This window comes from Dermacentor variabilis, chromosome 9, assembly GCF_050947875.1.
Source record: "Dermacentor variabilis isolate Ectoservices chromosome 9, ASM5094787v1, whole genome shotgun sequence".
Lineage (NCBI taxonomy): Eukaryota > Metazoa > Arthropoda > Arachnida > Ixodida > Ixodidae > Dermacentor > Dermacentor variabilis.
This window is the reverse complement of record NC_134576.1, coordinates 4,065,355-4,092,091: the sequence shown is the minus strand read 5'-3', so window position 1 is coordinate 4,092,091 and position 26,737 is coordinate 4,065,355. Positions and strand designations below refer to the sequence as shown.

General features: G+C 45.8%; 1 protein-coding gene across 7 annotated transcripts in view; it reads left to right on the top strand.

The window, feature by feature from the left end:
- p38b (p38b MAP kinase) overlaps positions 1-26,737 on the top strand; it is a 516,218-nt gene that overhangs the window by 324,717 nt on the left and 164,764 nt on the right. For 3 of the 7 annotated variants that reach the window (XM_075670644.1, XM_075670638.1, XM_075670641.1), the window contains one exon: positions 13,259-13,338. In XM_075670644.1, the coding sequence (XP_075526759.1) occupies positions 13,259-13,338 (80 nt within the window). Of the gene's footprint in view, positions 1-6,992; positions 7,073-7,309; positions 7,390-13,258; positions 13,339-26,737 lie in introns of all 7 variants that reach the window. The other 4 variants (XM_075670640.1, XM_075670643.1, XM_075670639.1 and 1 more) reach the window with 2 other exon arrangements.

The following is a 26,737-nucleotide window of genomic DNA, read 5'->3' as shown; positions in this document are numbered from 1 at the left end:
TTGTGGCAATAAACCGGGGATTGTTTGGTTGCTAGCAGTTCGTGTACTTGGGCGGCACACGCCGCTACAACAGCGAAGTAATCCGAAGTAATTTTTGTTCTTTGACTTCCATACCCCCTGATATGTTTAACTGATGCTCTTTACCTTGTCATGTTCTTATGCGAAGGTTGTGGGTTCGGCTCCCCCCTGCGGCAAGTTCTTTTTTCATCCGCTTTAATTTCTAGTAATTTATCGTTTCTTCAATCCATTTATTAAGCACAACTAATTTCCCCTATGTTGTCCTTGGTGTCAGTGTTTGTTGGCTTCTTGTGATATGACTAATAAAAATCGGGACCCTCGGTTAACCCCCTCTCTTCTCGTTTATTTACATAACGAGGGTCTCGAATCCGGCAACATTGATGCCTTCAGGTAGCATGTGTGGGTTTATTGACCAGTTGCCTTCACCCAAAAAGATCACGTTCTCGTGACGCCTGCGGCAAAAAGGGCGTTCCACGTCCGCCACCAAGGTCTGTGAGTGGTGGCGCTGGCTAACACCCCCAGGGTTCTACTAGTACACATAAATACCCAAGAAAGTGGATGGGGAAACAGCGCCGCGGTAGCTCAATTGGTAGAGCATCGCACGCGAAATGCGAAGGTTGTGGGTTTGGTTCCCATTTGCAGCAAGTTGTTTTTTCATCCACTTTAATTTCCATTAATTTATCGTTTCTTTATTTCATTCATTAAGCATAAGTAATTTCCCCTATGTTGTCCTTGGTGTCAGTGTTTGTTGGCTTCTTGTGATATGACTAATAAAAATCGGGACCCTCGGTTAACCCCCTCTCTTCTCGTTTATTTACATAACGAGGGTCTCGAATCCGGCAACATTGATGCCTTCAGGTAGCATGTGTGGGTTTATTGACCAGTTGCCTTCACCCAAAAAGATCACGTTCTCGTGACGCCTGCGGCAAAAAGGGCGTTCCACGTCCGCCACCAAGGTCTGTGAGTGGTGGCGCTGGCTAACACCCCCAGGGTTCTACTAGTACACATAAATACCCAAGAAAGTGGATGGGGAAACAGCGCCGCGGTAGCTCAATTGGTAGAGCATCGCACGCGAAATGCGAAGGTTGTGGGTTTGGTTCCCATTTGCAGCAAGTTGTTTTTTCATCCACTTTAATTTCCATTAATTTATCGTTTCTTTATTTCATTCATTAAGCATAAGTAATTTCCCCTATGTTGTCCTTGGTGTCAGTGTTTGTTGGCTTCTTGTGATACGTGTTTCACTTCGCGCTAGAAGCCAAAATCATGTTACCGTACCAGCTTGCCCAACTATCTATCCTTTTGCATACTAAAAAGATTTTGCCCCAAAACAACACACACAAGAGAGACGATGACACAACAGTTAAAGTAGTGCCTGTGGTGTCATCGTCTCTCTTCTGTGTGTTGTTTTGGCGCAAGATCGTTTTAGAATGTAATACTATGGTGATCCGAAAATCGGTGTAGGCATTTGTGATTATTTTCTCAAGTCCTTTGGAAAAGACCGGTAAAAGGGATATTGGGCCTATAGTTAGCGATATTATTGCTATCACCTTTTTTAAACAGTGGTATTACTCTGGCTAGTTACATTTGCGTGACAAAAATACCACTTTTGAGGCAAAGGTTAAAGATGTGAGTCAATGCAGGTGAAATTACATCTATAACATACTTAACAGGTGCGATCTGAAGTCTATTCGCATCCCTCGAGGTACTGTTCTGTAAACCCACAAAAACTGCTTGAATTTCTGCTTTGTCAACTGGAGTGAGGAAGGCACTGTGGGGGTTGTGGCGATCAAGATATTCAGTCGGGTTATATGGGGACGGCAAGTTATCAAGGAATGAGTCATTAAATGCATTAGCTAAGTTGAACTTACTTAGTTCATCACCACTCACCGTTAAATTATCAGGAGTTTTCGTCGCGCTAGAAGGGTTAATGATGTTGGACAGCTGTTTCCATATGATATGTATGGCCACTACTACTCTAAAATATGTCAGTGTAGTATCTGTCCTTACCAGTTCTAATATCACTGTTTAATTTGTTGTGATAAGCTTTGTACTGTGTCCACTGATTGGGCTCTCTCGTTTTAGTAAATGTCCAGTAAAATTTTTTTTTCCTGAATACGATGCAGCATTGCAACTGAAATCCATGGTTTTCTAACTCTCCATTTTCTTACCTTTGTATAGGGAAAGCTATTCTTATACAGGGCCATAAACTTGCCTAAGAAAGTGTCGTATGTGTTGTTCGGACACATTATGGAACAGATGTTGACCCATGACTCATTTTCTACTGCTCTGCGGAAATTCTGAAGTCTATTCTCCATGATTACTTGAGGATAATAACCCTGATCAGGCAATCTCTTTGCATCATGCTTTTCTATACACATATATATTCCCATATGGTCACTGATGTCACAGCAGATTACACCTGTTTTAATTTATGCTACATCAAAACTAGTTATAAAAAGGTCAAGTAATATTGCCATGGTAGCAGTAATGCGAGTGGGCTCTGTTATTACATTTTAGCAGCCATTTGAGGCAAGAACAGTTTCAAAATTATTTTTGATAGCATTATTACACAGCATATCAATGTTAAAGTCACCGCCCCACGCAGTATTATACTTGTCATTAATGAACTGAAATATTGTATCCAGGCATTCCAGAAATCCATTCTCATGCAATTCTCATCATGATTCTCATCACTGTTTGGAGGACGGCAAAAAACTAAAGAAGCAGTACAGTTGCAGAGAACTGTCAAGACCTCACAACAATCAGTAATGAAGCTTAGTTCAGGCAGAAATTCACATTTCACAGATTGGTTCACGAGCAGGGATGCGCCACCACCTTTCCATCCATCTTGACGATTTAGAAAAAATGTTTCATATGAGGGCAGCGTGAGCACACAGTCGTTGACATGCCGAGTCTCGGATATCATGAGCACATCAGTCAAAACCAAAACTTTCCAGCAGGGTAGAAAAATCATCAATCTTATTGCAAAGAGACCGGGCATTAATATGAAAACATTTCAAGAGTGCGTTGGACAGATATGGAACTCCAAGGTGAGTTTTCAAGTCTGCAGGAACGACCTGATCAGGCATGTTTGTGCTTTTTGAAGTTTTCAACGGTTGTCACCTGCCCCTCAAGAGGAGCCCTGATCACTACCAGGCGTCATCAGATCCAAGTCATGCACTGAAGTTATTCATAGAACCGTGGACGATGCGCTTCGCGTTGCAAAAATTTTGCCATTGCTCGTCCATACGAACTTCCAACCTGCTACTTTCTTATGGGCAATGACCGCACCAAGCAACTGCTTATTCGCTCGAGCGTTAACAAATGCCGACTTGTTAGGGCCATCAAATCCAAGGGACTCAGTCCTCAGGCGTGTCTTCTGTGCCTTTCCTAAGATGATATTTCGTTTTGACCAGCGAGTGAGGCGGATTATCACATTTTTTTCTTTTGGGTTTTATACTTTCCACTTTGTAGCAGATGTCACTGTCTGCATATGTAAATCCCTCATCCAATTTCTCAACTATGCTTTCAACTGCAGCGACTTCGTCACAGTCTTCAGGTAGTCCTTTAACTTCCAAGTTGTTTGACCTTTGGTACTGTTCTAGCTCGTCCACTCGTGCCTGTAATGGCCGATTTTTCCCTTCAAGTTCTCTGTTTTTAAGAATGAGCTTTTTCATAGCTGGCAGTGATGTGGTGGTAGCCTTAAAACGAGGTGTCCCAAAGTGGCAACTAAGCACCCTATGTGTTGTCATCAACTTTCACAGCCTTCATCAACTTTGCCTTTACCGTATACTCACTCCAGAGAACCCCATTTTGTGAAAGCCATGCCTGAATTTCTTTTTTAAGGCTACTTATGCGGGGAACTTTTTCTTGCCTCACCTAGTGGTACAGCACGTTGTCCAGGACTATCACACTGTCCGGGGGAAGACATGGTAGTAGCATTTCTTCGAACCATTTTTCATAATGGGACCCGTCCATCTCTTTGTAGTAGTCTCCTGTGCCCTTTTTCACTTGCAATATTTTTCCGGAGCCTTGCACAAAGCCATTCTTATTTCTGCAGTCTGTCATGATCAATGGGGCCCCCTTACCACTTGGGTTCTGCAGGCCAACTGAGAGAGAGAGAGAGAGAAAACATTTATTTATGATGAGTTTGGGCGACTCCCTCGCAGGGTGGAGCCCTTAGTTCAGGGCCCCATTGGCTTGCGCCACTCCGCGTGCCCGCCGGATCAGCCGTCGCTGCTCTTGCGGGCCTGAGCTGGTCAGTGCAGTCTCCCAGGAGGAAGGGGAAGGTGAAGGAATAGAGGAGTAGCCCGGAGGGTGTGGGCATTCCCAGGTGCAATGATATACTGTGGGCTTTGGTCCACAATAGGGACAGTATGAGGGATATTGTGTGGGGTGGAAGAGGTGAAGATAAAAGAGGCAGGGAAATGAATTAGTTTGAAGCTGTCGCCATGCGACGGCATCTTCTCGATTATGTTAGCCCATGTTTCATCAGTATAGAAAATGGGCCTACGTTGGCACCGCAATTCTGTAATTTGCCTCCTTGCGGCAGCACTCAACTATGTGGATAGCCTCAATAAGTAGGGCGTTGCGGGACCGTTTATTAAAACAAAAACTTATCTTCTTGAGCATGCGATGCATTGTTGCGGGTGAAAATGAAGGCAGCATTTCATCCTCGTTGAAGTGAGAGGCATGCTTTGGCACTGTGAGGATTTTGTTCCTCTTGAAATAGTCATGTACTACTTGTTGCAGCACGTTAAGATTGAAATCGTCGAGTTTCTTTTTCCTTTCGCAACTTCTACCACCACGGGAAAACCTCTTCGGGGATGCCGCCTAGCCATTTCTTTGATGTTCAGAAACCCAATGGTACAGAGGGGGTTCATACTGCCACTTTTACAGAGTTCTTTTTTGACCGCACCAAACGCATTTAGGGCTAACACTAACCTTGCTTCTTTTGGAATATAGTACTTGATCTTTGACCTTTAGTGCTCCCGAAATTCATCCGACACTCTTCCAGTAGTCATCATGAACTGTGCTAGAGCGGAGTAGCAAATTATTGGCAGAATGGACAATTGGGCTTTTCGAGCTTTCCACATCATCAATGCATCACCGGTGCTGGTGTGGTGCCACCTGCTAAGTTGACATGAAACCACTTTCATGGCTCGGCACCGCCTTGGTAGTCCTGTCAGCATCAAAACAAACAACTTGTATAAATAATAACAACAAACAATACCCCATGCTATGTCCTCAGCATGAGTTGAGACTAAGTGATAGATTTTACCACTTATTTCTTGCTTTCTGGGTGGGGAGCCAGTAACAACATCTTGAAAGGGCGGTGCAAGACGACGAAGACAGAAGGCAGTAACACACAGGACAGCTATAATAAAGGAAGTTACTTGCAAGTTCAGTGCTGTATGTTGCTGCCTTCTGTCTTCGTCATCTTGCGCCGCCCCTTCAAGATGCTCAACCAATACCAAGTAGCCCAAAATGTCGATCCTTTTATAGCCAATAACAAGCACGAATTCAGATTGAAGTGGACCATCTGCGCTGTATGTGGGCAGTGTGGGCAGGCTGCCATGTTGCTGTACGTCATTGTAGTTACAGTGCCTATTACCGTTACCGACCAGTAACTGCCACAATAATTCAGTGTATGTGACATGCATGTGCGGAGGGTCTAACGTATCTCTGTAATGCATCTTGCAAGAAGCCAAGCTAAAACCCTCTTATCTCGTTAATAATGAGACAGTTACACCCAGAATTATGTTCTGCTGCACAAGGATATTGCCTGTGTACACCTCGTACCTTCGGCAATGTTGCAAGTTAGTTATAAGATGCAGTACGGAGGGGTTTGTTGCTGCATAGCGACAGGTTACTGTGGCCCCGCTGTGCTTGATGAACATCCCTGGCATAGAGGCTACCACCAGGAGGTCGCCATCAGAGAAGTTCTTGTTGGCCCCATGCACTAAGCTCGGTTGGCAGGGGACTGCAATGTCTGCCGACTCTAACGTGGCTAGCAGGTTTTGAAGGCACCTGGGCATGCCTATGGCTGCGATGTTCGGGCATTTGTTCGCCCACGTCTCGATTGCATGAGGAAACTCTTCAAACGCTGAGCAATCCTGAGGTGAGGGAAAACAATGTGCCAGTTCTGGAACAGAGCTGTTACAGCGATGTCCTGGGCCTTGTTGGATGCAGCTGGGAGGGCCTATCATGGTGGATGAGAATCCATCGGGAATGCCCGCTCACGAAAAACACAAGGCAGACGCAAAGCATTTATGAAGGACCTAGCGAGCATTCCACCGAACGCTGTAGTCTTGAGGTGCCGACACACTAGGAAGATAGAAATGTGGATGCATCTGCCCATGACGGCACCTACAAAGGCTCTCTGATGCCCAACTTGGTGGCAATAAACATGCGAAGCATCAACAAAATACAAGCAGTAACACCACAACTTTGAGGCTATGACACTCAGCTTTGCCAGCTGAGTATCAAGGAATATTGTTTCTAGACGTGTCATAGTCTTAAAGTTTCAGTGTTTTTGTTTGTTTTTGTTAGTGCTTTGAGTGTTTCTTGCCACAAGGTTGGGTATCACCCTATATATATTCTCCTGCCTTCAATAAAAAATTTCAACCAATAGTCTCTGCCCTGAGTGTAGTAAATGAGGGTCTTGCTGTTTTGTTTGATTTTCCTGTATGGTTGCAAGTGCTCATTCATTTATGTGTCTTGAAAAAAATGGTAGTTTTCATGCAGATTTCAGGCAAAGGCAAACGAAGCTAATGGATGTTTTCTCAAAACAATATTGGTGGATGCAGCTGAGACTTGTCCGCTTTCTTGGACCTTAAGAATTATCTATTTTCTTCACATTTCTCTCCAGCACCACAGAATAGGAATGAACAAGCCTTTGGTGGAGTTGAAGCATTAGGCAGTGATGTGCCCTCTGTTTGAACCTATGGCCCTTAGCAAATGGTCTCCTGCAGACATCCACCTTCTGAACATGATCATTCGGCTCTTGGGCACCCCATCTGAGGAGTTCCTCGAGAAAATTAGCAGTCTCAGTGTGAGTGAGTGGCTTGCTGAACCTTGAGCTGAGAGTGAATTTTTTTGAGTGTGTTCGTTGTTTCACAAAACATGCACGACCTGCAATGCAGGGGTGCCACCAAGTTTTGATGCCGTGTGTGCTTCCTAGTTTTGCACCCACTGATGGGTGTCACGCATTGCTCGGGCAGCTCTGCTCTGATGCAAGGCTCTTTGCCCTTGACTCTTCCCTGGGGGGGCGGGGGGGGGGGTCGTGCAGACATTGACCAACTCATGCACATCATGAGCATCACAGGAACGCCTGATGATTCTTTGCTCATGAAAATGACCAGTGAGGAGGTAGATGGACTTTTCTTCTGGCTTGCGTTGCTGCTCGGTCATGGCTCTGTCTTGACTACTAACTGCCTGCCGCGACTGCACAGTGAGCAACAGTGTGGCATTTCTGTTTGCGTGTGCACCATGTCATTGTGTGATATGCTTTTCATTATCTGCAGTTATGTGTGATTTCTAGTCAAGCAGGCAGCAAAGGGAAGATTGCAGCATCGGCTGTTGACCTGTATACACTGCTTGGGAATCTGGTTTCAATAGAATAGAACAGGGCTTCTCAAGCATGTTGGTCCCAAGGAGCCCCGCTAAGCTCCATGAAGTGCCATGACCCCCCCCCCCTCCACTCCCTCCCTTCCACCTCTAATAGTGAGGCTAGGCATAGCGCACCGACATGATCCAAACTGGGTACATTCGTTACGTGCCAAGTCAAGAAGGTATCACAACCAAGGCATGCCGAGAAAGAATGACAGTTTTCAGTGTTTATTATGCAGGGACAATTCTAACATGTCATCACTGGATGTCTTAGAATTGGTGCCGACTCTACTTTAAGTACAGTCATCATCATCATCAGCAGCAGCAGCCTGGCTACGCCCACTGCAGGACAAAGGCCTTTCCTATACTTCTCCAACTACCCCGGTCATGTGCTAATTGTGACCATGTTGTCCCTGCAAACTTTTTAATCTCATCCACCCATCTAACTTTCTGCCGCCCCCTGCTACGCTTCCCTTCGCTTGGAATCCAGTCCATAACACTTTATGACCATCGGTTATCTTCCCTCCTAATTACATCTCCAGCCCATGCCCATTTCTTTTTCTTGATTTCAACTAAGATGTCATTAACTCGCGTTTGTTCCCTCGCCCAATCTGCTCTTTTCTTATCCCTTAACGCTACCCCCATCATTCTTCTTTCCATAGCTTGTTGCGTCGTCCTCAATTTAAGTAGCACCCTTTTCGTAAGCCTCCATGTTTCTGCCCCGTAGGTGAGTCAGTACTCACCTACGGGGCAGAAGACACAGCTGTTATACACTTTTCTCTTGAGGGATAATGGCAACTTGCTGTTCATGCTCTGAGAATGCCTGCCAAACGCACCCCAGCCCATTCTTATTCTTCTGATTATTTCAGTCTCACGATCTGGATCCGCGGTCACTACCTACCCTAAGAAGATGTATTCCTTTACCACTTCCAATGCCTCGCTACCTATTGTAAACTTCTGTTCTTTTCCGAGACTGTTAAACATTACTTTAGTTTTATGCTGATTCATTTTCGGACCCACCCTTCTGCTTTGCCTCTCCAGGTCAGTGAGCATGCATTGCAATTGGTCCCCTGAGTTACTAAGCAAGGCAATATCATCAGCGAATCGCAAGTTACTAAGGCATTCTCCATTAACTCTTTTCCTCAATTCTTCCCAATCCAGGTCTCTGAATACATCCTGTAAACACGCTGTGAATAGCATTGGAGAGATTGTATCTCCCTGCCTGATGCCCTTCTTTATTGGGATTTTGTTGCTTGCTTTATGGAGGACTACGGTGGCTGTGGAGCCGCAATAGATAGCTTTCAGTATTTTTACATACAGCTTGTCTACCTCCCGATTCTGTAATGCCTCCATGACTGCTGAGGTTTCGACTGAATCAAACGCTTTCTCGTAATCAATGAAAGCTATATGTAAGGGTTGGTTATATTCCACACATTTCTCTATCACCTGATTGACAGTGTGAATAGGTGTATTGTTGAGTAGCCTTTACGAAATCCTGCCTGGTCCTTTGGTTGACAGATGTCTAAGGTGTTCCTGATTCTATTTGCGATTACCTTAGTAAATACTTTGGAGGCAACGGACAGTAAGCTGATCGTATATAATTTTTCAAGTCGTTGGCGTCCCCTTTCTTATGGATTAGGATTATGTTAGCGTTTTTCCAAGATTCTGGTACGCTCGAGGTCATGAGGCATTGCGTATATAGGGTGGCCAGTTTTTCTATAACAATCTGCCCACCATCCTTCAACAAATCTGCTGTTTCCTGATCCTCCCCAACTGCCTTCCCCCTTTGCGTAGCTCCCAAGGCTTTCTTTACTTCTTCCGGCGTTACTTGTGGGATGTCAAATTCCTCTAGACTATTCCCTCTTATTATCGTCGTGGGTGCCACTGCTCTTGTATAAATCTCTATAGAACTCCTCAGCCACTTTTACTATCTCATCCATATTAGTAATGATATTGCCGGCTTGGTCTTTTAACGCATACAGCTGATTCTTGCCTATTCCTAGTTTCTTCTTCACTGCTTTTAGGCTTCCTTTGTTCCTGAGAGCACATTCAATTCTATCCATATTATACTTCCTTATGTGAGCTGTCTTACGCTTGTTGATTAACTTGGAAATTTCTGCCAGTTCTATTCTAGCTGAAGTGTTAGAGGCTTTCATACATTGGCATTTCTTAATCAGACCTTTCGTCTCCTGCGATAGCTTACTGGTATCCTGTCTAACGAAGTTACCATCAACTTCTATTGCACTCTCCTTAATGATGCCCATAAGATTATCGTTCATTTCTTCAACACTAAGGTCCTCTTCCCGAGTTAAAGCCGAACATCTGTTCTGTAGCTTGATCCGGAATTCCTCTATTTTCCCTCTTACCGCTAGCTCATTGATCGGCTTCTTATGTACCAGTTTCTTCCGTTCCCTCCTCAAGTCTTGTCTAATTTGAGTTCTTACCATCCTATGGTCACTGCAGCTCACCTTGCCGAGCACGTCCACATCTTGTATGATGCCAGGGTTAGCGCAGAGTATGAAGTCGATGTCATTTCTAGTCTCGCCATTCGGGCTCCTCCACGTCCACTTTCGGCTATCCCACTTGCAGAAGAGGGTATTCATTATCCGCATATTATTCCGTTCTGCAAACTCTACTAATAACTCTCCCCTGCTATTCCTAGAACCTATACCGTATTCCCCCACTGACTTGTCTCCAGCCTGCTTCTTGAAGTCGCCTACCAGTATAGTGTATTTTGTTTTGACTTTACCAATCACCGATTCCTTGTCTTCATAGAAGCTTTCGACTTCCTGGTCATCATGATTGTATATAGGGGCATAGGCCTGTACCACCTTCAATTTGTACCTTTTAAGTGTCACAACGAGACCTGCCACCCTTTCTTTAATGCTATACAATTCCTGTATGTTACCAGCTATATCCTTATTAATCAGGAATCCGACTCCTAGTTCTCGTCTCTCCGCTAAGCCCCGATAGCATAGGACGTGCCTGCTTTTTAGCACTGTATATGCTTCGTTTTTCCTCCTAACCTCACTGAGCCCTATTATATCCCATTTACTGTTCGCTAATTCCTCCCATAGCACTGCTAGACTCGCCTCACCAGATAATGTTCTAGCATTAAACGTTGCCAGGTTCAGATTGAGTACAGTAAGACATTGTTAATACGGATTTGACGGGACCGAAAAAAATGTCTGAATTAACCGAATGTCGAATTATTGAGGCATCAAGTAAGCAAAAACAGTGCTTACTAAATGAATACATTTTTATTTACTGAATAAATTGGCAAATCCTATTTCTATTTTGCGCAAGAGCAGTGTAAAAGCAGCAATACTCATCACCTCGGGACTGATTAGTGCTCACAGCAGCTAAGGCCTTGCGACTTCCTTCGCAGCATGGCCACGGCATGTGTCATCATCTGAGACATGTTGCGCACATCTCGATTTTGTTTGCCAGTTAGCTGGTCGCCAACAAATCATCCATCCATCACGATATAGCCTGTGTTGTTCATCTTCGACAGCTTTGCACTGCGTCAAAGAGAAACTACTGTTTGCCACAACTTCTGTGGACTACACTGCGGCCACTATCGGCGCGATCATGGACGGCGACCTTGCGGTTCTGAAGGCCGGCAGCCGGTGCATACGCCAAGTCAAAATGAAACTACCATTTGTTGCAACAAATGCAGACAAAACCATGGTCATTATTGACATGATCATGGATGGCAACTATGTAGTTTCGTAGGCATGCGGCTGATGCACGCACCAAGTCAAAACGAAACTACTGTTTGCCGCAACTACTGTGGACGAAACTGTGGTGGTTATCGACGGGATCATCGGCGGCGACTACACAGTTATGAAGGCACGCAGCCAGCTGCAAATGTTGTTTTATGCGAGGTGATAAACGCAAGAATAAAGGCTTAACAGTACAATTAGGCACGAAGCGTTCCGGCGTTGCTGTCAGTCGCATATTGCGCATAATTTTAGCTGATGACTATGTGGAGTCTATGGCTTTATCTCAGTTGGATGCTAGCACTGTTCTTGCTTATTGCGTCATGTATTGGCAGTGCTCTGCGCTCGCCAAGCTACCGCACCAGAACGAACTGGGTTGTGCTGCTCCGTGGTTTAACCCTCCGACGTATACGCCAGTGCGCACACTATCGGCACCTATCTGCATATGGCAGAAATGCGCATGGTTCGTCATCTGAGCCATTTGGCGAGTTGCAGAACGAGGGAAAATTTATCAATGGCTCGTGTAACCCACTTTGAGAACTCGTGGAATAGAAGAAAGTGATCTAATATCTGCACCACAAGATTTGATGCCCCTCCTATTGCTGCACAATGTTGCTTACATTAACATACTTGAGAAATTTGGTCTCTGTGTTAGTGATAGTGTGATAGTGATATTGCCTAAGGAAATGTCTTAATTGGTAGCTATAGCAACTTCGTACAGCATGTGGAGATCAGCCTATATCACCTAATTATTTTCATTTTAAACTTTTCTGTAACTGTGCATGTCCCCATGATGTCCACTGCCAAAATATGTGTAATAAATCTGCCAGAGTTAACATCCAAGTGTAATACACTCGAAGCTCATTACAATGAAACAAGACATGATAGATGTTATTTGAACAATCGTGTACGAATTGTGCACGACACTGGCAAAAAGGCATAAATGCCTAACAAGGTGCCAGCTACCCGTAAGCACAACACTCAACATAACAAAGGAGAAAACAGTCATCACTAGTCAAACAATGGATATCGCAAAGTAAATGAAATTGGCCTTGAAATCCTCATAGGGATCTATGTATGTATTTAAAACCTCATTTTAAAGAAGTGAAATCGTCCTGCCAATGGCTATAACGAAAAGTAGATTCATCTCTGAAACCGAGAAATACCTGACTGTTGCATGCTGAGTGCATTGCTTTCTGTGTGGTTCAGCAATCGTTTGCTGTCCCAGTTCAAAACTGCTGTGTCAAATACACCGTCGAGCAACACTGGTCTTTCTCACTATTGTGTGCAGCTGCGCACAAGTAACAGCTCACTATCACACTTCCCCTCTGTCACCTCCCTCTCTTGCCTGTGCCTGGCTGCGCGAGTACTTGTGGCATTGCGAAAGATTAGTGCGTTCACTTCTCTCTTGCTCTGCAGCGTGTGCCACACAGGCAGGTGCATCTGGGCCTGGCCTCCAAGATCTTCCCGGTGCAATCCCAGGGGCCCGTGCAGCAGTACTGCTTACCACAAAGCCATGTTCTTATTTCCACACCGTTGGGCATATCTTGTAGTACATTGCAATAATGAATATAACAAATTAACAAGTATAACAAAGTATTTTTGGCTCCCCCTTCAACTTCGTAATAACAATGTTTAAGTACTGGTTCTTGCATGTGATGAGGACAGAACAGTGAAATAGTTTATATTTTGCCTAATAACTCAAACATCTTCATTTATGGAGGTCCCTCTTACGTTCGTTTTATGTATGTGGACATTCATTAATGTGCAGTGTCCCTTTGGACATGCAACACAGATGTCTCTGCAATAGGATGTTTGTATCTTATCCAATGTACTGCCTTAGATCACACTTGGGATACATTGGTTCCTCCTCCTCGGTGTGTCCCCTTGACTTACCTGGGCGCTAGACTTAAACCAGCTGAACAGGATCATGGAGCTGTGTGGCACACCTGATGGAGAGCTACTGGCGAAAATCTCTAGCAAGGAGGTGCGTGCCTCTTGTGCATGATGTCATCCACACCTGAAGTTCCACTCCTGAAGGCTCTTCTTCTACTGCATGTCATTGATGGCATAGAATTTTCTGAAACTTCATTTTGCATGTTGAGCCTGGCATTTGTTACCACTGGTAGCATGGCTTGAATGTCTCCATTCTGGATGTCGGCAGGCACCACCTTGGAGCAAGCATCTTTTGTCGCACCAAGTGTTCCCTCTGTGTTCTTTGGGGATGGGTTCTCAGTGGTGCTTTGCAAAGCTAAGCACCTTAATTCACTGTGGAATGCATTTTGAACAATGTTGGGCATCAGAAAGGATTAGACAATCACAATGCTCCTGCCAGCAGTTTCATGCTGCTGAATGCCATGAATTATTAGCCAGCCTCATTTCTCCATGTGCCAGCAGTAGTTAACAATAAGGGTGTGACCAGATGGCTTGCCTGCTGTTTTTGTGGTGGTGGAAGCACTTGCCGGCTGGATGGCTATGGCTTAACGGTGGCAGTCTTGTGCACAGCTGTCCTTCTTGCACATTAGCACTCTTATGCACCAGGAGCCATTTGGGCTTTGCCACAACCAGGGCTGACCTCCACAGCCTGCAAGAACGCATTCCTTGCAGATTCGTGCAATTATAGTGCATGCGAGATGTTTGTTGCATGTGCATCCGAACTCAAAGGAACTGTATGGTAGCTCTACCTGCCGAGACCAGGTGTGTTGGAAGTGGCAAAAGCATTTGCAGCTTGTGGCTCCCCTTATGACTTTGGTTTCTTTTTTAGTGTGTGTGTGTATACTACTCTTGTACTTTTTTTCATGTTTATACCTGGCAGGGCTTGAGAAATGTTATGAAGGCTGGAGGACATAATAAAGCTGTGGACTGTGCACGGCATGTCAAATGAGGAAGATGAAAAGGTCACATGACATGCTGTTCAAAAATGTAGTCCTCCTGTGCGATTTTTACCCCTTTGCTGCACCAACACCTGGAATGTGTGCCGAGCTAGTGTGTGCTCTTGTTCCCTCTCCACCACCAACTGAAGGCTGGCGGGTGAAAGTAATTGAGTCTAGAATGCTTTTCAGCTAGCGCTTGTCAACTTTGTGCATCCGGCATTTTGCTTGCAACTACAGCTTTGAAGTTTATTTCACTGCTCGAAAGAGAATTGGAGCGCTTCTACAGCACTTTGATTAAACCAATTTAATTTCATTTTCTTGAAACACATTCTCCACCCGTAAAGTTGCATGACTGATTTATTTTCTTCTCTAGAAGCGATTTTCCAAAGCATGTGTTGGCATACGAGTCTAGCACTGTTTCCTAGGACTAACTTGTGTTGTTTTTGTTGGTTGCTGCGACAGCCACTGGATGGCGCTACATGGGGCAAAGATCCATTGCTGCAAGTCATTGGCGCATTCTACTGTGGGTGACTGTGTACAGATGGGGGTCGTCCACCTTGAACAGCATGTGAAAGTAAAATGTTGTGTGAAGCTTGGCAAGACTGGCACACAGGCGTATAAGCTTCCCCGTGGCATTTACGGCAACCAGACATGAGTGGCACAAGTGGTTTCTCTTGTAAGAAGGGGGAGAGGTTCATGTTGCCAGAAAAGCTGAGTGGAGACTGCAAAGGATACTACTTCAAAGGGGAACTGCACAAGTGAGCTAAATGTTGAATTTATGGACTCAGTCTTGGAACTTTACAGACAAAGGTTGCACAAGAAGATGACCGGTTACAAAAAGCCACATTAAACAGCCACTTTACTAGGCCTTCCAATCTTGTATTCGAATGCACCTACATTTTTTTTCGCCGAGAGTTCGACGAAGGCTTGTCGGATTAAGTAGCATGTTACTAAAACAGAATTATGGTCACTGATTAAGTCAAAATTAGTTTCGGCGTCTTGTAACCCGTTCGAGTTCCTTGTTCACAATGCAGCGGACTAGGGTTGTAGTTGGTTTATGTGAATAGTGCATGAAGAGAGGGAAGACAAACTTGGGGGGCATGGTGCCATCCGGATAGTGTTGCCATCAATGTAGCTAGGTGTTTGGGTGTAAACTTACTTGGAGCGCCCACATCCATTACGTCTGCACTAAAACATTTAATCAAGTTAGCTTTCTTTGAAAAAGTTTAAAGGGTCTCTTTATAATGTCAAGCTGGAAGCATGTCACCCTTTAGTTTGGCCAGTGCTCAAGTAAGCTGCAGTAGTTAGGGATTCTTTCCATGCTCTCGTTATTGCAAAGTTAGAGTCAATTCAGCATTTGGCTGCTCGCTTTATTTTATCGGATTATAAGTTTACTTCATCAATAACCAGTATGATAGAGCGACTGCAGTTGCATCCGCTGCAACTTCGCATATAATTGATAGAATTGGGATTCTTTTTACGTGGTGTATCAGAATAATATTGGCTTGAATGGGGAACCACCTGCATACACAGGATCTTCGACAACTCTCAAGTTGTATGCCCATACTTCTCACAAACGAAACTTTTCCAGCGCACCTTCTTTTCTCATTCAATTGATTTTGATGAGTATTGATGCTTTCAAACACTGTCTACTAATATCTTAACCCTAAACTGCCTGGGAAGCTAGCTGCCTGCAGTATTAGAAAATAAATATGCCTGTTTTTGCATGCCCATTCTGTTATCAGGATTCTCTCTTTCCTTGTGTTCTGTGATAAATGCTGTCAGCTTCCTTCCTAGTGCTTTGCCCTTGATCACGCACCATCTGGTGCAGGAATTCTCCCTTCGTCTCTCTCAGGCATTCAGCCCCAATCGTGTTTATTATTTGGTTTGCTGTGCAACTTAGCAATATTGGCACGTAGGAAGATGCAGACAAAATACTATATACAAGTGTATATCTACAATAAAATACGCCGCACTTGGCCAAGAGGCAACAGCCTGCACTAGCCTCTCGTCGTCATCGCAAATACTGTTCCGTAGCACCGTACAGTATATTGGAGAAAATCTGGCAGTGTCGTGCCTGGAAGAATTGTATGCAGGAAGGGCAATGTCCCAGTCGTGCTGGTCCTTGGAAACGTACTTGGACAGCATATCAGTAATAGTACGGTTTAACCGCTCTGTCAGGCCATCGGTTTGAGGATGGTATGAGGTAGTCAGCTTGTGTTGAATGGAGCAGGAACACACAATGTCAGCGATAACTTTCGAGAGGAAGTTTCGACCATGGTCAGTAAGCAGCTGTCGCGGGGCGCCATGAAGCAAGATAATGTCATGCAAGAGAAACTCCGCGACGTCAGTGGCGCAACTGGTAGGGAAAGCCCGCGTGATAGCGTCACTGACACTGCTGAGTGGTTTGTGAGGCCATCAGTCGAGCACGAGCAAGCTGGCATGCATGGTCGGTGAGGACGACGGCGTCGCGCACATACTCGCTTGTTGAGATTGCAGCAGGAGGAAGTGCCGTGTCGAGGGGCAAGGTTGGTTCGCGACCATACAGTATATTGGAGAAAATCCGGCGGTGTCATGCCTGGAAGAATTGTATGCAGGAAGGGCAATGTCCCAGTCGTGCTGGTCCTTGGAAACGTACTTGGACAGCATATCAGTAATAGTACGGTTTAACTGCTCTGTCAGGCCATCGGTTTGAGGATGGTATGAGGTAGTCAGCTTGTGTGGAATGGAGCAGAAACACACAATGTCAGCGATAACTTTCGAGAGGAAGTTTCGACCATGGTCAGTAAGCAGCTGTCGCGGGGCGCCATGCAGCAAGATAATGTCATGCAAGAGAAACTCCGCGACGTCAGTGGCGCAACTGGTAGGGAGAGCCCGCGTGATAGCGTATCGGGTGACGTAATCAGTTGTGACGGCTACCCATTTGTTCCCAGAGGATGATGTGGGAAAGGGACCGAGGAGGTCTAATCGAACACGAAAGAACCGTTCCACAGGGACGGTGATCGGCTGGAGATGACCGGCAGGTAGCACCTGGGGTCTTTTCCGACGCTGGCAGGGATCACAGGCAGCAACATAGCGTCAGACGGAGTGAGCGAGACCAGACCAGTAGAAGCAGCGGCGGATGCGGTCGTACGTGCGGGTTACCCCAAGATGACCTGCAGTGGGTGCGTCATGCATCTCAAAGAGCACAGTCTGTCGTAGAGGTTTTGGCATGACAAGAAGAAAATCAGAGCCGTCAGGGAAGTTCCTTCGATACAGAATGCCACTCTGGAGGACATATTGGCGAACGGATGCGTCGGTAGGTGTAGAGCGCAGACGCTCGATGAGTGCTCGCAGCGATAGGTCTCAGTACTGCTCATCGGCGATGTTAGCGAAGGCAGACACAGAGAAAATGCCGTTGGCGCTACTACTGTCGGCATCATCAGGCTCGTCTACTGGGTAGCGAGACAGGCAGTCAGCATCCTTGTGTAGTCGGCCAGATTTGTAGGTGACAGAGAACGAATATTCTTGGAGGCGTAAGGCCCAGCGACCAAGTCTTCCTGAAGGGTCTTTCAATGAGCATAACCAGCAAAGCGCGTGATGGTCTGTGACAACGGAAAAGGGTTGGCCATATAAGTATGGCCGGAATTTCGCAACTGCCCAAACTAGGGCCAGACATTCACGCTCAGTGATGAAATAGTTGTGCTCTGTCGGTGAGAGGAGCCTGCTGGCGTAAGCAATAAGACGGTCGTGGCCGCGCTGGCGGTGTGCCAGTACTGCGCCAATTCCGTGACCGCTGGCATCAGTACAGACTTCGGTAGGTGCAGAAGGATCGAAATGGGCCAGAACGGGACGCGTTGTGAGAAGGTAGATTACATGCGAGAATGCAGAGGCCTCGTTATCGCCTTACTGGAAAGGGGCGTCTTTCTTCAAAAGCTCGGTTAGTGGTCGTGCTATGGCGGCGAAATTTTTCACGAAACGGCAGAAGTACGAACAAAGGTTGATTAAGCTGCGTACATCCTTAACACACTTCGAAACAGGGAAGTGCGTAACAGCATGGATCTTGCCTGGGCCCGGTTGCACTCCGCTCGCCTCAACGAGATGTCCAAGGACGGTAATCTGGCGACGGTTGAATTGGCACTTCGATGTGTTAAGTTGCAGACCGGCTCGACGAAAAACATCCAGGACTGCTGAGAGGTGCTCGAGGTGCATAGCGAACGTTGGGGAGAATACTATAACGTTGTCCAAGCAGCACAGGCACGTGGACCATTTGAAACCGTGAAGAAGGGAGTCCATCATGCGTTCAAAAGTGGCAGGGGCGTTGCATAGACCGAATGGCATCACTTTGAATTGATAAAGACAGTCGGGTGTTACAAAATCAGTCTTCTCGTGGTCGAGATCGTCCACGGCAATCTGCCATTAGCCGGAGCAAAGGTCAATAGAGGAGAAATAGCGAGTACCGTGGAGTCAGTCAAGGGCATCATCAATGCGAGGTAGGGGATACACGTCCTTTTTGGTAACCCTGTTAAGGTGCCGATAATCCACGCAAAAGCGCCATGAGCCATCCTTCTTTTTGACCAGTACAACAGGTGATGCCCATGGACTACATGGGGGTTCAGTAATGTTCTTTGCAAGCACTTTGCGAACTTCTGCGTGAATAACTTGACGCTCAGCCGGTGACACTCGATACGGGCAGCGATGAATAGGAGGGGCATTGCCGGTATTACTGCAATGTTTAACAGCTGTAGTTTGGGCCCAAGGACGATCGTTAAAGTAAAAAATATTGTGGTAGGAAAATAGAACGCGGTAGAGCTTATGAGCGTGCTTGGACGGCAAGTCGGGCGCAATCATTTTCTGTAAGTCGGCAATAGTACAAGTTACCGACTGTGATGGTAGAGGAGGATGGGTGAATTGTCTTCTGCAACAGATGCTACTGAGTAATCCTCGGATGAGCAAAGCTGTGCCAGAGACATCCCGCGTGGCAGCACTTGTGTAGTCAAGCCAAATCTGACCACTGGCAGGCATACGCAATTCGCCGTAATAGATAAAACTGTGTGAGCTACTGTGATCCCGTGTGTAAGGAGGACGTCTTTCATAGGAGCCGCGATGTAGTGACCGTCGAGGACTTGTGGGGATGACAATAAGTCAATGTAAGTCAGTGCCGAAGGTGGCAAGCGAATGAAGTTGACGGAACTGAGGCGACTGGGGTGTGGTTCAGGGGGATCTAGAGCAGGCAGGTCAAGGCGGAGTGTACTGGCAGAACAATCGATGAGAGCAGAATGTGTGGAGAGGAAGTCTAAGGTGAGGATAATGTCATGGGTACAGTGGGCGATGAGTGTGAATAGCACAATAGTGGAGCGATCGGCGAAGGAGACACGGGTGGTACACATACCAATTACGGGGGCTGTTCCGTCATCGGCGACACGAACAGCAGGCGTCTTGGCGGGCGTGATTATTTTCTTGAGCCGGTTACGAAAGTCAGCGCTCATTACCGACCAATGCGTCCCAGTGTCTATAAGAGCAGACACAGAAACACCGTCGACTTGCATGTCAAGAAGGTTCAGATAAGTGGGCAATGTCAGTGGAGGATTTGGCGGCGTAGGGAGCAATGCAACGTCACCTCGAGGCGCTGCATCGTCTAGTTTTCCAGCTGGGAGCGGCGTCGGAACGGAGTTGGCGAATAGGAGCGACGGGGCTGGGAAGAACGAGATTGTCGTGGTTGGGGGGGGGGGGGTGAAGGCGAACGAGAATAGGGGCGGTTCAGTGCAGAAGAATCAGCGGCGGCATTATTGGAGCATGCGGCATAGGGATGAGTGGGGGGCGAGAGTAGGCAGTATAAGCAGACCGGGTCGGGGAACTCCAGCGACTGCGACAGTGCTGAGAAATGTGCTCGATTCGATGGCAGTGAAAACAAATGGGCTTGTCGTCAGCAGTGCGCCATTCAGATGGGTTGTGGAAACGTGGTGGGTAAGAAGATGCGGGACAGGGCGGAATCAAAGAAGCTGAGTGGGTATCAGGGCGATGGGCCGAGCAGATTGTGTGAAGACCCATGTTTTCGAACTCCTGGCGGACAACTGCCTGAGTCAGGGAAACCATGACTGCAGATGCGTTGGTGAGGCTGCAGTCGAAGGCAGCCGGATAGGCGGCCTCGATCTCATGCCGGACGATCCTGGTAACATCGGTAGTCTTGTTGGGACGAGGAGCGTCGGCACAGGAAGATGTCGCTGGGGTGCTGGGCAGACGGGCAAACTGCTGGTCAATACGTCGGCTTTTAGCGAGTTTCAGGTGGCGGCATTCTTTTATAACTGCATCCACCATCGCCACATTGGTGCAAATGAGCAAGTTGAAGGCATCATCGGCAATGCCTTTGAGGATGTGGAAAACCTTGTCTGACTCAGTCAGGTGTGCGTCAACTTTGCGGCACAGAGCCAAGACGTCCTGAATGTATGTGACATAGGGCTCTGTTGACGTCTGCACACGGCCGGAAAGCGCCTTCTGCGTGGCAAGTTAGTGACCGTAGGGATTGCCGAACAAGTCTCGTAGCTTTTGCTTAAGTGAATCCCAATTGGTGAGCTCATCTTCATGCGTCCGAAACCAAACTTGAGGTGTGCCACTGATGTAAAAGACTATGTTGGCGAGCAAGTTAGTAGGGTCCCACCGGTTATTGCGGCTGACATGTTCGTATAGGCTGATCCAGTCATCGACGTCTTCCCCAACTTTGCCCGAGAATATGCCAGGATCACGGGGAGTGGGGAGAGTGATGTAGGTCGTCGAAGTGGCAGCAGGTGTCGGACACGGCGGAGTCGAGTTGTCGTCGCCGGGAGCCATGAAGGAAGGCTTGACGTACCGTCCACTGCGAAGCTCCATGACGAGGTACAGGGAACGTCGACCTCCACCAGATGTGTTACGTAGGAAGGCATAGACGAAAAGCTATATACAAGTATATTTACAGTGAAATATGCCGCACTTGGCCAAGAGGCAACAGCTCGCGCTAGCCTCTCATCGTCGTCGTCACCTTCACACTGTTCGCCTCTTCGTCATCGCAAATACTGTTCTGTAGCAGTATTATTGCAATGCTCTGTGGAATATTATTTTTATTCGCAGTGCAACGTCATTAACCCTACTCAGCATGTTTATGCTCTCAGTTTGGGGCTGCCCACACATTTCTCAGTTATGGCCACGGCTTTACTATTCCAATACATTAACTGCTGTCTGCAGCTCTTCCATTTCCTCACTCTCCTGTCCCCTCTCAACAACAGTGGTTTGCTTAGCGAGTCAGCACAACCGACTGCAGGAAGTGCTTCGTTCAATCCTCACCACTGGGCACCCACCGGTTTATAAGACTGGTACAAGCAGTGCCACCCCCCCCCCCCTTCCCCAGCCAGGCATGCGACTTTCCAGAGGTACATTGCTTGGTTGCTTGGGAGAGGTTCGTTAAGACCGCTGTGCTTGCTGTGCAAGAACGAACGCAAAGAAAATGTCATAACTCTTCAAAACGGAGCCTGGTAGTCCAGCACCGCCAACTTCCCACTAGGTGGGAGCCCTTCCAAGCGTCTGCAAGTCCTGCAATTGCCAAGCATCAGGCTGGGAGTGTGCTTGTACCGGTAGGTGCCCAGTGGCAGCACTCCTCTCACAGCAGCAGCAGATGCTCGACTGTTTCACCAAAGCAGTGGTGGGGACAAGAGGTGCCCAAACACTCGCAAGTCTCCATCATCGTCATCATCATCATCATCATCATGTTTTATGTCCATTGCAGGACGAAAGCCTCTCCCTGCGATCTCCAATTACCCCTGTCCTGTGCCAATCAATTCCAACTAGCGCCCGCAAATTTCCTAATTTCATCGCTCCACCTTGTCTTCTGCCGTCCTCGACTGCATTTTCCTTCTCTTGGTACCCATTCTGTAGCCCTAATGGTCCAATGGTTACCTAACCGGCACATTACATGACCTGCCCAGCTCCATTTTTTTCTCTTAATGTAAATTAGAATATCAGCTATACCTGTTTGCTCTTTGATCCAAACCGCTCTCTTTCTGTCTCTTAACGTTATGCCTAGTAATCTTTGTTCCATCACTCTTTCTGCAGTCCTTAACTTGCTCTCAAGCTTCTTTGTCAATCTCCAAGTCTCGGCCCCATATGTCAGCGCTGGTAAAAGGCTCTGATTTTACACCTTCCTTTTCAATGATAATGGTAAGCTTCCGGTCAGAAGCTGACATTGTCTGTCGTATACGATCCAATCCATTTTTATTCTTCTATAAATTTCCTTCTCATGATCAGAGTTCCTGGTGATTAATTGACCTAGGTAAATGTACTCCTTCACAGACTCTAGAGGCTGACTAGTGATCTTGAACTCTTGTTCCCTTGCCCGGCTATTTGTCATTATCTTTGTCTTCTGCATATTAATCTTAAACCCCACTCTCACACTCTCTCTGTTAAGGTCCTCAATCATTTGTTGTAATTCGTCTGTATTGCTGAATAGAAGAATGTCATTGGCAAGCCGAAGGTTACTGAGATATTCGCCGTTGATCCTTACTCGTAAGCCTTCCCAGTTTAATAGCTTGAATACTTCTTCCAAGCATGCAGTAAATAGCATTGGAGAGATTGTGTCTCCCTATCTGACCCCTTTCTTTATAGGTATCTTCCTGCTTTTCTTGTGTAGAGTTAAGCTAGCTGTGGAACCTCTGTAGATATTTTCCAAGGTATTTACGTAAGCGGTCTTTACTCCTTGATTACGTAATGCTTCTATGAACTACAGAAAGCTGAGCTAGCTGGTAAGGATTCATTATGCAAAAAGGTGAGGCATGCAAGGTCACAAGAGAAGAGAAGTGGCGTTCATGTTGTCCACTTCTCTTGTGTCCTGTCTGCACGCCTCACCTTTTTTGCGTATTGAAGCCTCTACGGCTGCTGGTATCTCTACTGAATCAAATGCCTTTATGTAATCTATGAAAGCCATATAGGGAGGCTTATTCTACTCTGCGGATTTCTCGATAACCTGATTAATGACATGAATATGATACATTGTAGAGTATCCCTTCCTGAAGCCAGCCTGTTCCCTTAGTTAACTGATTAATGGCATGGAGCAAGGTTAGGGTACGGTCTAGTTGATATTCCATGGTATCAATCGTCACTTACAGCGCATACGTAGACGAGGGACAAAAAGGACAACGAAGGCAAGTGCTGTCTTCCAACTGATTTTTCTTTTGAGAAACAAACGCATATATACTGAGACACCAAGACAAAAGCACCACCTACAAAGCGTCAACCCGACATGAGTATGCTTTCAAAATTCATGACCTAAGATGAACGATAGCGCATGTGCGACCTCAGAAAAACCAGCTCTTTGTCTGTTAATGCAATTGATGGCTTGCTAGCTGTGTCACTATCGGCAATCACTGCTGCTTCAGTGATAAGTCAGGTGCATTCATTAGAATGCCTAGCTAAGATAGTGGTTTCTTCAAAATTGGGACACAGCCGCATTGTGCGCAATGAACATCAAGAAACCCTTTCCACCCCCTTGCGCACTTTATTGCTGTGTTCTTGTAACCTAACGTTAAGACATCTACCTGTCTGCTCTATATAAGTCCTGCCGCATTTCAGAGGTATCTTATACGCAACACGTTTCGAACAAACTGTATACTTTTTTCTATGATTAATACTGCAAATACTACGTTCCTTAGCAACAGGATTAGTTCTGACACAAAGCTGGGCAAGTTTCTTTGGAGCAGAGAAAACAATGTCGATACCTGCTCTTTGTCCTATTTGTCCGACAAAGGAGCGATAGAAGGAGCGATTTGAAGGAAATGTTTTCCTTCAAAAAAGCGGGATATGTATAGGGTCATGTATTGCTCCTTTGTTGAGCGATTTATTTTTGGCTTACCTAAACATGAACATCATGTCACGGATGGGCAATACAAAAATCGAAAAAGCCTTTTGTTATGTCGATGATTTTTTGGTTCTGTTTAATTGTGAGGCGACCTCTGTTTGTCAAACGTTAGATCTGTTCGAAGAATGCTAATCTCCGCTCACACTCACGCATGAGCTTCAGGTGAACGGGTCACTCAGGTTTTTAGATTTTAAGTTGTCTTTTACCCGGCAACATGAAAATGCTGGATGTACGAGCCGCGAGCCAACAAGCCTCTGTTGCCGTATGCATCTGCCCATCCAAAACTCGTTAAGAGAGGTATCGTTCAGGCTTGCTTGCATAATGCTCTAACGAAATCATGTTATCATTTGATAGAACCCAGTTTCAGTACGCAGATAGCTCGGTTGAGGGCTGCAGGGTACCCGAGCAACCTTCTGGTCTCAGTTTCGGAAAGCCTGGGTAATAAGGTTGGTATCGTTCCTCACAGCTTTGAGTCTCAGGTACATGAACGAAGTAAAAACACAGCTGTTATCCCGTACATCCATGGAATATCCCACAAACTTAAGAAAATAGGACAAAGAGCAGGTATCGAGTTTGTTTTCTCTGCTCCAAAAAAAACTTGCCCAGCTTTGTGTCAGAACCAATCCTGCTGCTAAGAAAGGTAGTACTTGCAGCATTAATCATAGGAAGAAGTTTACAGGTTGTTCGAAAGGTGTTGTGTATAAGATACCTTTGAAATGCGGCAGGTCTTATATAGAGCAGACAGGTAGATGTCTTAACGTTAGGTTACAAGAACACAGCAATAAAGTGCGCAAGGGGCGGAAAGGGTTTCTTGGTGTTCATTGCGCACAATGCGGCTGTGTCCCGATTTTTGAAGAAACCACTATCTTAGCTAGGAATTCTAATGAATGTACCAGACTTACATTGAAGCAGCAGCAATTGCTGATGGTGACTCAGTTAGTAAGCCATCAATTGCATTAACAGACAAGGAACTGGTTTTTCTGAGGTTGCACATGCGCTCTCGTTCATCTTAGGTCATGAATTTTGAATGCATACTCATGTCGGGTTGACGCTTTGTAGATGGCGCTTTTGTCTTGGTGTCTCAGTATACATACGTTTGTTTCTCAAAAGAAAAATCAGTTGGAAGTCAGCACTTGTCTTCGTCGTCCTTTTTGTACCTCGTCTATGTATGCGCTGTAAGTGACGATTGATAATGGCATGGGTATGATACATTGTAGAGTATCCCTTCCCTAAGCCAGCCTGTTCCCTTGGTTAACTGAAGTCCAGTGTTGCCCTTATTCTATTGGAGATTATTTGGTAAATATTTATGTAATACTGGGAGTAAGCTAATAGGCCTATAATTTTTCAATTCTTTGTCTCCCTTTTTGCGGATTGGTATAATGTTTGCATTCTTCCAGTTTTCTGGGACCCTTTTGCAGTCGATGCACACTTCATATAGAGAGTCCAGTTTTCTGGGACCCTTTTGCAGTCGATGCACACTTCATATAGAGAGTTGCCAGTTTTCTAAGCATAAGGTCTCCTCCATCTTTGATTAAATCGACTGTTATTCCATCTTCTCCTGCCGCTCTTCCTAGTTTCATGTCTTGCAAGGCCCTTCTGACCTCATCGCTAGATATAGGAGGAGTTTCTGTATCCTGCTCATTACTGTTTCTAATGGAAGTATCCTGGCTCTTCTGGGTACTGTACAGGTCAGTATAAAATTCTTCTACTACTTTTACTATATCTTCCGAGATTGCTGATGATATTACCCTGCTTATCTTTCAGTGCATATATCTTGTGTATCCTTGTGTTGCTCCTTTTCTTCGTCCCTTTTTGTTTTGCGCACAAAGTGTTTTTTAAAATGAATCTGTTCCAACCAGGCCGACTCGCAGTTATGCTTGGTTTGTCCAATTCCAAGTTTCTTTCTCACTTCCCAGTTTTCAGGCTGTGTCCATTTTTTACCGCTTCCTCAGTCTTTCTCACGTTATAGTTTTGAATATCACTTATTTTCGCCCTGTTGCTCAGTTTTGACAATTCCGCGAATTCTATCTGATCTCTCGAGTTGGACACTTTCGTTCTTTGTTGTTTCTTTATTGGGTCCTTTGTTACTTTGGAGAGCTTGCCTATTGGGTGCCTTCTTGCCTTGCCTCCCACTCCAATTGCTGCCTCTGAAGCCAGTCTCGTTACGGTTTCATTCATTACTTCTATTTCATCATCATCATCACTTTGTTCTAAGGCTGTATGTTTGTTTGCAAGTACCAGCCTAAATTTGTCTGCTTTTACCCTTACTGCCTCTAAGTTGACCTGTTTTTTCTTGACCAATTTTACTCTTTCTCTGTTCAAATTGAGGTGAATATAAGCCCTCACTAACCTATGATCACTGCACTTTACCCTACCTATCACTTCTACATCCTGCACTATGCTGAGATTGGCAGAAGGTATGTAATCAATTTCATTTCTTGTTTCACCATTAGGGCTTTTCCACATCCACTTTCTGTTGCTATGTTTCCTGAAAAAGGTGTTCATTATTCTCAGCTTATTCCTTCCTGTGAATTCTACCAGCATCTCTCCTCTAGCGTTTCTAGAATCAACACCGTACTTACCAGTTGCTTGTTCACCAGCCTGCTTTTTCCCCACTTTTGCATTGAAGTCGCCCATCACTGCAGTATACTGAG